The sequence below is a fragment of the Calidris pugnax genome, unplaced genomic scaffold (genome assembly GCF_001431845.1).
Source record: "Calidris pugnax isolate Ruff unplaced genomic scaffold, ASM143184v1 scaffold32, whole genome shotgun sequence".
NCBI lineage: Eukaryota > Metazoa > Chordata > Aves > Charadriiformes > Scolopacidae > Calidris > Calidris pugnax.
In genome coordinates, this window is record NW_015090783.1 from 2,778,155 (window position 1) to 2,792,874 (window position 14,720).

Consider the following 14,720-nt stretch of genomic DNA (forward strand, 5'->3'; position numbering starts at 1 on the left):
TTGATTGTCACCTGTCACCAGCACAGGAAGCAGGATTCAACTATTATCTGTAATTTGGGGTGTTTGCAAGAGCTTTTCATCCTTGTGCAACTCATCCTCATTCCGCAGCACCACTGACCTCACTGGTGAGCCCCACACCTGCGCGTGGTTCTTGGAGCCAACCTCCAAACCACGGGGTGAAATACATCTCCCACTCCCAGCAAAGCAAAGGGAGCCCCGTGGGAGCGGCCGCTTCCACCTTAACCGGCTTGGCCCGAGGTTGTTTTTGTCTTCTGGCTTTCACAATGGAGCCAGTCAAGGAGAGAACCAGTAACTCTGACTTTTGAGTTACTTGGCGCGGGTCCACAGGAATGACTTGGCTACGATCCTTCCGGAGGCTGCGATCTTAAAAGGATGCGCGCTCACGCATGCGTGTCAGTGCTGGCGTGTACACACGTGTGGACACCGCCAAAGCCCGGGGACAAGGCTCCCGAGGATACAAAGAGCCGATGCAGCACACCTGGCCGAGCCTGCCCGCAGAGACCTTCAGCCGGTGCGAGACGAGATGAAAGGAAGCTTGCTATTTGATCAAAACTAATCAGGGGTATTTAATTACACAGGAACGTCTTTCATCAAACAGCCAGAGCAAACAAAGTAGGGATCAAGCCTGCAAAGAGCGGTGGGGAGGAGGCGGCGAGCAGCTGGCAAAGCCATTGTACGGCGAGATTGATCACGCAGGCCAGGCTCGGAAACGGAGGAGCCTCCCGGCAGCTCCGGCCAAAGAAAGCGCTGCCGGCCAGACTGGAGATCTGCAAACCATGGGACCTGAGGAGCACGGTGAGAAGGCTCCAAGGTGAAACCAGCCAAGAGGCAACGGAGAGCAAATGGAAGCAGTTGTGCCCCCCCCGGGTATGTCTGCTCCTACACATCGCTGGTGCCAGGACCCCGAGCCGCAGCTCAGGGCAGTCACTGATTCCCAACCCCTCCGGCTGCAAGACGCCCCGCAGAGAGGGCAGGGAGCAGGTCATCCTCTTCACAGGTCACCACACTCATTCATTTCCTTGCTCTGAAGTGGTCGGAGCACACGGCTCCAGCTGGTAATACACCCTAACCTATTAACCCCAAGGCAGGGCACGTTCCTGGAAAGCCAGCTGCTCGGAGCAGTTTCCCTGCAATACTCAGAAACACTTTCTGGGGAGGAAAAGCAAGGCAGATCTTTAGTTATTTTACCCCAGAGCCCTTGAGCATTGGGATGGAGTAACCGTCAAGCACCCTTCGTGCCTCTGAGAACGGAGTGGCAGAGATTCGTAACTCTGGGTGTACGCTCGGGCAGGCTGCATCTGTGCCCAGAAACACCACTCAACAGAAAGAACCCACTCGGATGGAGGTCTCCCAACTTCCCAAATCACGTCCTCTGCAGGTCCAAAATGCTTTGGAGGTCCAAAGTCATCACTGTAACTCATGAAAAGGTTTGTGCTGTTCATTCATCTGGTGTTTACATGCTGAGACCAGTGAGATGGTTGTGCCCCAAAGAGGAGATGCCTTGGCAAACACGGGCACCTTATCCAAGCCTGCCCTGGCCAGACCCCCACCACAGCCTGTTGAGGCCCCTGAGGTGCCATCTCCTTGTGAAAATGTTCCCAAGGAGATGCTCAACTGACTCCCTTGGGCAGCGGTTACACTCACAACCACAGCTCTTAACATCAGATGGGAAATTTCTGCCCATCTCCTTTAGCACCTAGGAGCTTCGGACCAAAATGAGACAAGCACAAGTGCAGAAGCATCAGTTGGGCACACATCCTACACCTTTTCCTTCCTTTCCTTCAAGCCCAAGCTGACATGGCAAGCCCAAGTGTGGTAAGATAGTCCACCCCATACCAGTAGTACCTGGCTTTGCGCTGGCAAGAGAAAGAAGCAGAAGGTTGCAGTGTGTGTCTCCATCATTTAGTAATTCATCACAAGGTAATACTTCTGCCCTAGCGCGTGCCAACAGAGAATAAAAGAGATGAGAAACCTTGAATGGGATGAGCGGGGAGCTGCTAGGTGAATTTCTAATGAGGAAAATGTCTACAAGCGCTAATAAAAAGACCTGAAAGAGAATGCATTAGTAATGACAGGGTTTGGAAGAGCATTTATGTTACGTGTCAGGCTTCGACTGTGAATTTAGAGACAATCCACTGCTACTAAAACCCCTAAACAGCCAATAATGAAAAGATGACTTAAATTTTCCAAAGTGACAGGTGATTTGGAAAGCCGTAGTTAGTAGATTTTCAGAAGAAAGCTGTTCTGCTCTTTTGGGAGAAAGGGGAGAGGCATTTTGAAAAGAAAAAGATATTCAGAAGCCCCTAAACCTCTCTGAAAATCCAGACTTCAGATTTTGGTTCTGCAGAGGCAAAGTTCTCCCCCCCAGAAAGCTATCAGCTGCAGACAGCAGCCCAGATGTGCAAATATTAACAGCAGACACAGCTCTGCTGCTGCTGGATCTGCAGAAACACAAAAGAAAACCAGAATCACACCAAGCTCCTAATCTCTTTTAGCTGTACACTCAGACCCTGGTTCTCTGACACCTCTGCACGCATCTCAGGGGGGTGCAGCCTGATTCCACCCCAACATTCCTACATTTCAGCGTAAAAGCAAGGAGAAGCTCTTGAAGGGAAGGTTTACAGCAAACGGTGAACAGCACCTTGCACGTACTCACCCTGGGCTTTTCAGTTTTCCTTTTGTGTGCTTTTTCAAGGCTCAGAAGCTCACATTTTGCTTTCAAACACAAATCCCACAGACTATGATTTCAAGATGACTGCTTCGGGAAGGGGGGAGGAGAGTCCTACCGGGCTGTTTTTCATGGCTGACCGAGCAGGAATCTCCTGCCGTAGAGATGAAGACCCCCTCGGAGAATACCTCTCCAGGTAGACAGCAGGTAATTGATCCTGCTCATGTGAACAACATCTTGTCATTTTTCAAACACTTCGAGGAAAGAAGGTTAATATCCTTGGTGCCAGGAGTCTGGAGAACACGCAAAATCACGGCCATGGCAAGGTAGGAAAAGCAGCTCTCATCCTTGTACATCCAGCTGGTAAAACATTGAAATAAGAGACCCAGACCTGATGCACTGGTGCTTAACTGGTCCATAAGTAAGCGTCCTCTGCATTTGTTGCTGTATTTCAGCAAAATCTAAAAAAAACCCCAAACTAATGAGCCTTTGCAGCCCCCTCAAGTGATGCAGAATCATTCGAGTGGCCTCCCGTCGTGTTGCTGCAAGGCATCTTGGAGGAACCTGTCAGTCCACTGCAAAGCCAAAAAAATTCACACCTTGAAAGACAGCGAGGGCCAAGCCAGCTACGGGGGGAAAGCTCACCCCATCCCTATCAAAATGAGGGCACACTGAACGCCGTCCTGCTCTCTTCTTTCTTCATGAGAGAGTGGCAGAGCCCTTCCTTCCAACAAAGCCGGTATTTCAGACAGAAAGGACACGGTCCCATCAAAGGTAGGTCAAGTCTTCGGCACAAACCACTCAACGGTGCCTCAGATCAGGCAGCAGATGTAGCATACAAAATTAACCACGTCTGCTCGAAGCCCGCGCTCGCAGGTGAACCAAAGGGACCCCAGCAGACGGGTACCACAGCACAGCCAGGCAGCTAAATAGGACTTAAAAGCTTTTGAAGCTGCAAACACTGGAATGAACTGGGGCATGAAATTAATTTTAACTGTACTGAATAGGAGACAGGCCATAAAACTCCATGAAAATAAGAGACCGGTAACATTTTAGTAAGAGTAGAAATTCTCCCCTTAACTCCCCAGCCAGCTCTATTAGCATAAGTGACTCATCCCAGCTGAACAGCAAAGCAAACAAGCAGGAAGAATTAAACTAGTGTTGCAAGGCGGCGAGTATCGCTGGAGAGAAATCGAGGAATCCTGGCTTTGTGATATTCAAATGCCTTCCCACTGATGCTTGCAAACATTCAACTGAGAAAAAAAAAAATCCACCCTAGGAAATGTTTTTTAAAAAAAGAAAAAAGGCATTTGTGAATAGTAACAGCCTGGCCATCCTCCTGAGCCCAGGTAGGAGACTTCAAACCAGCTTCATGTGGGAGCAGTTTCTATTTAGCTCAACAGAGCCAGCACGCTCTGCTGGGGGTTTTGGGGACAGGGTTTTGGGGACAGAATCACAACCTAGATAATTTTCCAGCAACGTGCCAAAGGACTTTTTCATGCGGGCTAAATCTGCAATAGGGTGAAGTAATTCAGAAGAATCTGCATACAGCTACACCTCAGCAAAATATAACCTGTGGTATGCTGGCAGTTGTCCTTCTGGTGCTCTAACGCATCTGGCTGATGTCCCACAGCACCCTGAGGATCTACTGCATCTCCTACGGAAACAGCCACCTCCAGGCTACAAAGCAGAAGCTGCTCCTCTAAAGCAGAGAGGCACAAACATATTACAAACAAAGAAAGAACAAAAAATACCTCCAAATGTAGCTCATAGAGAAGTTGTTGGTAGGGACTGAACATCCAAAACATGATTTGGTCAAAATAAAGAAGTTTAATACCTTTTCCTCTCGGTCAAAGGACCCTGAATCATTTGCTTAGATGAATTGCCAAAATCTCAATTTTCTATCTGCCTCCCAAGCATCTAAATGTCCTTTAATGTGCACCAGGGACGCGAGAGATGGGAGAACAGGGCACAGCGATTTCTCTGCACGTCCACCAACAAGTAGCAAAGTGCAGTTCAGCCCCCAGGACCTCCGAGACAAGCCCGCGGTCAAAAGCAGCAAACATCTGGAGCCCAGATCGCTCCAGGGCCTTTTGCTGACCTAGATCTGTGAATGCACTCGGCTGGCATCAATAACCAGCTGAAGGCAGCTAATTGTGAGGTTTCTGGAAGGAGGAGACGGAGGCTTTTCATTAAAACGTGTGGTTTCCTTCCCATATTTTTGCAGCATTAATCACAGTGAACATTAACCCCAAGCCTGCCTGCTCCAACCTCTCTGGTCTATCACCGCCGCCGCTACAGCTGCACGGGAGGGTTGGGATAACCCTACGGATGCTGGCACAGGGAGGGATGGAGAGGAGACCTGCTCTGAGGGCAGGGGAAGCTGCTTTGATGGGGCTTCACGTCTCGTTACCGGTTTCACTCCTGACCTGCGCAGTCAGTTCCCTCTCGTTTGCGCCCGTCTTTCAGGCAGCAACCAAGGACAGGAAATCGTTCGAAGCACAGGAAAATGTGATCACAAACCCACAAATATTGGCAGGGGAATGGAGAGTGGGTGAAGTATCTGGATCTACTTTTAACCTGTTCTTTCAAGGACAAAATTAGCCATCAGCTTGAAATCGCCACCTTCAGCGCCCGGCTTGTGATGGCCACGGAGCCCTTCAAGGGAAGAGGGGGGTCAGGGGACCCCAAGAGACAGTGACTGTGACACACCAGAGGTGAGTCACAACCAGCAACACAGAGAGCATCCTCGGGGCAGCACTTGATGCTGTGCAAAGCGGTTTATCAGCCGTCAACTCCTTGAACTGACAGCTAAATAGACTTCCAAAAGCAGGGGGCTGCAAGCCCGCAGGGAGCACAGACCCTCTGCCAGGCATCATCACCTCTCCCAAGAGTAAAATCATCACCTGTTTCATTAGTCCTGCATTCAATCAGCAAACTGGAAGGGGTGGCCCTGGTTTTGTTTGCTTTTTTTTTACAGCTAGAAAAGCACACCTGAGTGGTGTGGGCTGGGGGAGGTGGCCAACATGGGGGGCACACGTCTGCCCACTCCTCAGAGCAGCGTGTCCACCGAATGATGGGAGACCCACCAGGCCAAAGCACACGTGTGTCAAAATCCCAGGGGGTCCTTGCCTGAGACTTGCAGCAACATCTGCCAAGCTGGAACCACCAGGGGTAAAACGCATCCCCAACACGAGGCACAAAGGAAACACCTGGAAGCAAAAAGCTGTTGGGATTTCTCAGCTGCAGGAAAAGCCATCACTTCCCACTGACTTCTCCAGTTGCTTGCCCCCCAAACCCACGCCCAGGAGCTGATGCTCTCCTACCCCAGAGGTGCATGGCACAGCAGCACCCGGGGTTATTCCCAGCCAAGTTCCTGAGCACGACCCTCACATTCAGGGTGCTGGTGCCCAGCACTGCCAGCGAAGCCGCTCGGGGACCCCTGAGCCCTGTGGCAACCCAAGGGCTCGGGGTGACTCTGGGGTTTGAAGGTTTTACAGTGATTGCATCGCCTGGATGACACAGGAAGCCTCGGGTGGAGCAGGAACCGAGCGGGGCCAGGCAGTGAGCAGTGGGGTCGTGTCCCCAAACCCTCCTCTTCCCCACAGCCCTTGGGGACAGAAAGCACCTAAACACCACCAGCACCTACCATACCCCCCCCACCACCCTTGCAGCAGAGCAGAACAGCAGAGGTACATTAACTCTTTCCCTATAATCCCGCTGGCATCAATTAACATACCGCTGAAAAGCAAAAGATTATTAACTTTTCTTAATAGATTATTAAAGATGATTATCGCCAGCTGACCGAGCCCGTACCAAAATAGACACGCTGCAGGCAGCTCAGAGCAATCATCGGTTCATTCAAGGCAGATAAAAGTTTCAGATCTGGTTTGACTATTTAAATTTCCAACAATAATCACAATTATCGCTATTCTCATTATCTGTTATATTTCTTCTATGTTCAGGAAGTCACTGTGGTTATTAAATGCAGGTTGATGATTAAATCGTGTATTGAGGTGATAAGTCAAATTAGATGATTGCTAAGTCTCGGTAAGTATCTCTGAAATAACCAGTTGTTATTAGACATTCAAGAGGTGCTTCACGAAAATCTAATTGTAATTGCAACTTTTAATTTTACCTCATCTTTCCCGCATGCAAACACACACACACACACACACGCGCCGGCAGCTGATTTTGTACTCCAGTCCGTGTGAAACACAGAAGCAAGCACCCAAGGTGAGTGCCTACTGGGAAAACACCCAGAGACCGGCCAGGACCCGCATCCAACCCCCCCGAGAAAAATCAAACAGCACCTTCAGCATCTGTCTGAAGCTACGGCTCCCGACTGCTGGGCTGGTTTGTGCTTCAGGCACCAGAGCAGTGAACACCAGCTCTAAAAGGGTGCTCGCTGTTCCTGGGCAGCCTTCACCGGGCTCTGGGAGCGCGCTCGCATCCCTCCCGCTCCAGCCTAATGCCCAACCTGACATTTAAAATAGCCTTTTATTGCCGTATACTTACATTTTAATGTTTTCATGGTATTGCCTGGTGTCTGAAGGCTGGTTGTATAATGGCTGAAATAAATAAGAAAAATGAAGGCATAAATGGTACAGTCTGACATTTAGAAACTTAAACCCTGCTGCCGCGGTGCAGGCTCCTGTCTCCCCGAGCTGTGCCAGCCCAGGCACCCCGGTGCCCCCCTGTCACCCCCCAGCCCCGCTTCCCCAGCCGTACTGGAGGGTGCTGGCTCCCGGCGGCGCCACCGGAGTCCCGGTGCATCCCAGCTCAGCCCGGGGGAGGGCAGGCAGCGCTCGCTGGCTCCCAACGAGCACTTTGCGACGTAATCCCCATAAACACGGCAGAGCCGAGTACGTGGTTGTTATTCACTGATTGAAAAACGCAGTGCGCTTCGGAACATATGACACGGGGGAGGCGAGGGGAAAGGGGGGCCCGGGGAGCGGGAAGAGACGGTCTGTGCGCTGCAAATTGTTATGTCTACGCGGCAAAAGCCTGCCTGAGCTCTCCCGGGGAGCCAAGCGCAGGAACCGCAGGCAGGACAAGTCTTCATCCCCGTGGTTTCCAGCAATGCCACGGGCAGGGTGGCCCCTAGGCATGGCACCGCAGCCCCCGAGCACCCAGGCGTAGGGTGATGCTCTTGTCCATCCCTTAGGAGGGGCACTGGGCTCTGGCAGAACTAGTATTTTGCCCAGGGTTGCCCTTTAGAGAGCCCAGTGACCGTGGCATCTCCAAGACCAGATGTGAGCACCCACCATGGGGCTGCTCTGCCCCCCGCACCCTCAGCAGGGACATCCCTGGCCCCTCCATGAGGAGTCAGGAGAGCTGGATCCATCCCTGGCCACCTTCAGTCCGTCACTGCCCCCACTACTTCCCCCTTTCCATCTGCAGGGTGATGTACCCTCAGGGAACCTGTCATCATACATGGTCCCACCTCTGAAAGGAAGAGATGCCACAAAGAGACCATGTTCAATCCCACCTGTTGTGGGCTGTGCTCCAGGAGCTGCCACCAGTTGTGTCCATGTCAGCAGGCTGACAGGGTGCTCAGGATCAAGCCCTTCAACGCTCTTCTAGTTACTAGCAAAGCTGATGTGAACATGGCCAAGACTGCTAATCTAAAGCCTGCCATGGCCCAACCATCATCAGCAACTGGCCTTCTAATGACTGCAGCTCCTGCATTTCTAACCACAGAAACATCATCCAACTTTTCCAGCAGTTCATCCACAAACTTCTGCCAAGCCCGCTCACATCTGTGAGCACCACAAACTCCCATCTGGATCCATCCCTGGCCACCTTCAGTCCGTCACTGCCCCCACTACTTCCCCCTTTCCATCTGCAGGGTGATGTACCCTCAGGGAACCTGTCATCATACATGGTCCCACCTCTGAAAGGAAGAGATGCCACAAAGAGACCATGTTCAATCCCACCTGTTGTGGGCTGTGCTCCAGGAGCTGCCACCAGTTGTGTCCATGTCAGCAGGCTGACAGGGTGCTCAGGATCAAGCCCTTCAACGCTCTTCTAGTTACTAGCAAAGCTGATGTGAACATGGCCAAGACTGCTAATCTAAAGCCTGCCATGGCCCAACCATCATCAGCAACTGGCCTTCTAATGACTGCAGCTCCTGCATTTCTAACCACAGAAACATCATCCAACTTTTCCAGCAGTTCATCCACAAACTTCTGCCAAGCCCGCTCACATCTGTGAGCACCACAAACTCCCATCTGTGGCCAAACACAGGTGAGAGGACATGAGGGGTGAAGGTGGCATCCTGGCCATGGCTACATCCAAACTGGCTCACCTTCCTACTGGGGTCATATGGCTGACACTACACTCACTCAATTTAATCTCAGATTAATCACAGGAAAAGAGCAAAACATCTGCCAAACATCTGCTCAAACAGGTGAGCAGTACTGGAGAGGACAGACCCTGCAAACACAGGTGGGTCCCTTTCTCCTCCAGTTTGGAGGAGGTGTTATTTTCACCTCCTCTATGGTATTTTCCAATCACCATCACAGGTGCTTGGCACAGGAGCTTGCTTTTCCACACAGCCAGCCTGTCTCTGCTGCCCTGTGAAAAACTGATACTGCCTCACCTCTTCCCTGCCACACACCAGGACAGCACATCGATCTGCACAGAAAGGAGACCAGGTGTAGCTCTCCCAACCCTCTGCAGCCCATCACCGCTGCATCTTGGCACCAGCAGGTCATCAGCTTCTTTTTCTGGCTGCCCTTGGACGCGTGACTCTTCGTTAGGAGAGCACAAGCAATGCCACGTGGCAGAGGAGCGCAGAGGAGCCCAGGCAGACATACATTTCGAGATGTGGTCCCAGGAGGGTGCAGGGCCACCGGCAGCGTTCGGGCATCTGCTGCCCTGCGAGGGGATGGGGGGCTGCAAGCCTGCAAGGAGACACCCGGCCACGCCGTGCTGGCAGGGACAGGGCGGGCGAGAGGGGACAAGCAGGTCCCCCAGAAGGTGACAGGTTCTCGGTGGGGTCCCTTCCCCGGGGATATTTCTATCACAAATCCTCTCAGCTCTGCTGGTCCAACCGCGGGCTCGGAGCTGGCTGTGCACTTCACGCTTGGAAAGCTCAGAGGAACACAGACATCCGTCTCATCACGTAGCTCCAGAGAGGCAGGTCTGCACCACGGAGAGAAGAAATCAAGCTGTGGCTCTGGAGCATCACGTCCACAGTCACCCTGGGAAGGCTCGACTGGGCTGCCTTAACCAGCCACTGCCTCTTGGGAAAGGACTGCAGGAACTGGAAATATTGATAAATAGAAGTGCCTCTCTCCCCTCTCTGCTCATAAAAATCAAAGCAAATAAGCTGGTGTGTGGCGAGTCACAGAGACCTTCTGTCTGGGAGAAGGCAGTGGAGGAAACGTTTTGGTTTGTGCCTGGGTTAGAAGATGCTCACGTGCACGTGGACATCACGGATGCCCTGATGGTACCCAGCTCACCAAGGGCTGCTCTCTTCCACCACTACTTATCTATGATATAAACAGCCCCTTCAATTCCTAGTTAGCAAACCTAAGTGTTTAAAGACAAGCACTGAAACACATCATTTTTAAAGAAATGCCCAAACATTCAGAAATAAGAAACTCTGGGACCCAAAACCAAGACCCACATGACACCAGCATCTCAAAGAGATTTCTGTCTGCACAACAGCCTTGGCACTGTACCTCAGTTCACGAGTGGAGCAAGCCCTGCAGACGGGTTCTACCCACCCCATAGAGAACATGTCCTCATAGCCTAAGTAGTTAAAGACACTTTATTCTCAACAGGGCAGGGACTGAGAAACAGCATCTTCCCTCAAAGCCATCCCCAAGCTGCACAGAATCACAACTTTCTCAATGAGTAAGCAGAAGTAAAGCTGACAGGTCAGATGGGGAAGGTGAGATGTTCAAAACATCCACGGTTTCTTCAGGGTAAGGGACATGTAATGCATTTCGCTGGGGGATGACATTTAAGAAAAACATAATTGCAATGCAAAGCTATTACTGGAAAAACCTTGGACTTACTGAAAGCTCTTTAAAAATAAAATAGAATGAAAGGTCTTGATTGCTTTCTGGCCACTGCTGCGCTCAGACTACACATCTCAATGACATTTCTCCCTGGGGAAAACGCGGGGTCATTTTTAAAACGGTCCCCCTATGTTGCAGGGATGAAATGAGGAGAGTCCTGGTTTCCTGAGTCACAACCTCCTCCTGACCTAGAGGGGAGAGCCAGCTTCCTGGGACCTCAACTGGATCCCTGCTTCCCAAGGAGGGGTGATTTCTGCCGTGGGGACAGGGAGCCAAGTCCCAGCCATAGGGAGGGCAGTGGCCACGACTGCACAGGACACCGTGTGTTCTGCATCGGCTGGGGCTGACATGGGGGTCAGGGACACCCAAAGCCCCAGCACACAGGATGAAGAGGCACCAGCAAGAAGTAATGGGCAAAGGGGTTCGGGGACCATTCTGCACATTTAAAACCCCAGAAGCACAACAATGAGGATCCTCCAAAGAGGATCAGACATGAACGACACCCCTAAGATAGAAAGTGCAGGGCCAGACCTTGCAAGGTCAAAGCAGCAATAAACACTTGCTGCTTCCTTGAGATGTACAACTCAAGGACACCAATTTTACTGAAGAGCTTGGAAGCCCAAAAGCTCAGAGAGGGCTGTTTACAAGACAGAAGTCAAGAATTAGTTTCCTGCCAGAGCTGGGCCATCTCCCAGCAGCTTCCAACTCGATGGGAAACCCGTGACACATACACAAAACTTCTAGGTAAATCCCTATTTATGCTACACTGGTTCACCCTCAAAACCCCTCCCTTCCAGCTAACACTACAGGCAGCCTCAGCAAGGCCACTGATGTGATCAGGAGACAGGATTTCTTTCTTTGCTCAAACACAACCCCCTCAGAGCAACGGGCTGCCAGCAGGAGAGAAGGCAGAGCCCCACCATGTCCCCTCTGCCCCGTTAACACCCGCACAAGCTGGGGACACAGCCCGCAGCTCCGTCCTGCCAGCAGCACCCAAGACCTCACACCACCTCAGGGCTGCTCTTGGCCAGCGCTGTGGGAACCTCTGGCCTCTCTCTGCCACGACAAACTGATTTCCATCATGATGGTGCAGCTTTGCAAGCTGCCCTGCTACTGAGCTGGTGTGTGTCTGTCACCATCTCTGCTGCAAACGCAATAGCCAGAGCCCTCTGAACAGCCAAAAGTGAGACGTCAGCAGCCTGTGTGGAGCTGAGAGCAATCCTAGAGCCTGCACCAGGGTGAGAGCCACCACCGCTCCTCGCAGAGGTTTAGCACAGGGTTAGCAGCAGCCTCCCTGCAAGAGACTCCCGGGCTGTGGGACCTCTAAGACCCTGGTGCACATCGCGTGCGACACGGTGGAGCAGCCGTGCACCCTGGGCAGAGCCTGCAAAGCTGTTCTCCTTCCTGGAGCTGCTTCCTTTCCGACTCAGAAGAAGATGTGACTATTCATCTCATCTCTCAGAGGCCGTTGGCAGGTCCTGGGTGCTGTTTTGCCCGACACAGCGTGGGGGCTGGGCCATAGGAAGCATCTCTCTCTGGGCAGACAGATGAGAGTCTGCGAGATGCACGCAGAGCCCAGCTGGGGTTTTGCAGGGGTTTCTCAGCAGGGGTTTCCCCGGCCATCTGAGGAGCAAGGCAGGGTGACAGCAGAAAGGTCTGCACTGGGCTCTGCTGCAGCTCCCCTGTGCAGTGTCAGCACCCAGGGAGAAAGCATCAACAAGCGAAAAATAAGAGAAAAAGGAGGAGGAAAAAAAAAAAAAAAAGGGAGGGGGGAGGAGGAAACACAACATCTTTCAGATGAGGAAGCACCAACCCCAGGCACTGCCAACCTTCAGAGCAGAAAGAGAGCAAAGGGTTTGACCTGGGTGACTCAAAGGAAAAATAATGAGCGCTACTTCCCCAAACAAGGAAGCGGCTTCGACACGTCGCAGCGAGCACTAATTCCCTTGTGACCTCTCCCTCACACACCGGGGGAAGATGGTGATTAGTACCACCTCCACAAGGCATGTCCAAATTACAGCTGCTGAGGCCTGTGAGCTGCCTACTCCCACCTGGCAGGAACGGCTCCTTCCATTGCACCCCACGGCTGGTGCAAAGCGATAGATGCCCCACCAGACCATGTCTACCTGCCTCTGGTCCTTCCAGCAGCATGGCTGAAGACACAGCCCTTCCCAGCCCCTCTGGGGTTGCTTTCAGCCACCCCTCCAGCGCTTGACTTACAGCTGGATTTTGCCGGATGAGGCGGCAGCCCCTAATTGACAATTTATCAGTTGTTTTTCTCAGCTTCCCTGTGCACAAGGGAGACAGCAGCAGGACGTGTGTGAGCCCTGAGACCTGCAGCTCGTTGCAGCTGTGACTGGGCTGTGCTTACACCCTCCCCTGCCTGCAGCAGGGTGGGAGGGAGGAGAGCATCCCAGCACCCATCCCTCCCGGGCTGGCCAGGCAGCAGCCCCGATGCTGTGGCCACCATCAGAAGATGAAGCCATCACCATCCCGAGGAGAGGCAGAGTGTGCCAGAGACCCTTTTGCCAGCATGAGAGGAAGGAGCCCAAGGGTTAAGGCTCTCTGAAGAGGGCTCTGTGTGTGTGTGTGTGTGTGTGTCTCTGCCTGTGTTTCAGTACTCATCTCAGCCACTTTGCTTCCTGCCTTGGTCCTGTGCCAGCGAGAGGTCCGGGCCAGCAGCACACTTCCTTCGCTTCCTTCTGAGGGCTCAGACACACACGCAGGGTGCCGCACTCACCACCCAGAGACCTCCCCAAACCTGGCCCGGCTCCCACTCCCCACAGAAAGAGGTAACACTCACCAGCTCCACCTGGGGACCCAGTCCTTCCAGGATGCGGTGGGCAGCCTCTGCCTTCTTCTGCAGGGAAGAAAAGGGAGAGGGAGAAGAAAAGTTATTTCTGCCATGGGTTACGGTCGCAGCCCTCTGCTCCAGCTCTCCCCCTGTGCCAAAACCCCTTCCCAAACCTCTGCAGAGCTGCCACAAATCCCACCCTTGCCTGGAAAAGGGTGGAAAGGTTCAGCTCAGCCCTTGGAGCTGCAGGAAAACCCCATGGGCACAGAGTTATGCCCTGGGAAGCAACCCAAATCCCTGACCCCTCCAGGTGCCAGGCAGGGGGGTTGCACCCCTTACCTCTGCGTGGCCACTGGCTGAGGAAGAGGGCGGGCAAGTGGGCACGCAGGCAGAGATGCCCTTTCTAGGATTCATTGCTTCACGAGCATGTGATAGTTAGATGTGAGCTGCCCTTGGCTCCTCGTCCTGCTCTCGCTTCCCTCCCCTCCCCGCCGCAGAGGAGCCCTTCTCTGCCCCCTCCCGCCCCCGGGCGAGCTACCTAGTGCTTATTAGAGGAAAAAAACCACCCGGGAACACGTGTCAGGGGCTGTGCGCTGGTTGCTAATTAAACAGGCCTGAGAAAAAGACATGGGTTGGCTGCGGCAGGAGTCTAAATAAAAGATGGCATTTTCAGTAAACAGCACTTCCTCGTGAAGCCGGGCTGTTCAGCGGGGGCTACTGACAGTCCGATAAATCCAGATCACTGCACGCTGCCAACGACGGGCCACGGGGCTGAGCCAATAAAGCCAAATACCTGGCAGCAAGGGGGGGTGAGGAGACAGATTTTCAGAGGCATTTGTTCAATAAAATAGGTAGCTTTAGCTATTATGGGATAGGAGGAAGAGAGAATCCGCAGCTGCTTAAAAACAGGGGTAAAAGTGCACTGTGCAGATCTGAGCATCTCAGGATTTAAACCTGAGGGGGGGGTGGGGGGAGGAGAGGGGAAACTGAAAGGACACAGAAGGATGGATGGACAGGGAGGAAGGGAAACCCCTTTTTTGAAGCACATTCAACTTTTTAACCCAATAAGCACCGGAGCCCTGCTGGAGCTGTAGGGTGGGAGCTGAGCCCCAGGGCTGGGCAGGGAGCTCTGGGCTCCCCAGCTTTGGCAAACCCCAGGTGAAGCCCCCCTCCCCGGGGGGCAGGGAAGGGATTCCAGCCCCGG

At 52.8% G+C, this 14,720-nt stretch overlaps 1 protein-coding gene across 8 annotated transcripts in view; it reads right to left on the reverse strand.

The window, feature by feature from the left end:
* NCOR2 (nuclear receptor corepressor 2) overlaps positions 1–14,720 on the reverse strand; it is a 202,309-nt gene that overhangs the window by 122,156 nt on the left and 65,433 nt on the right. For all 8 annotated transcript variants that reach the window (XM_014963218.1, XM_014963250.1, XM_014963209.1 and 5 more), the window contains exons 6-7: positions 13,526–13,582; positions 7,208–7,260 (exon numbers count right to left, since the gene is read on the reverse strand). In XM_014963218.1, coding sequence (XP_014818704.1) covers positions 7,208–7,260; positions 13,526–13,582 — 110 coding nt within the window. The remainder of the gene's footprint in view (positions 1–7,207; positions 7,261–13,525; positions 13,583–14,720) is intronic.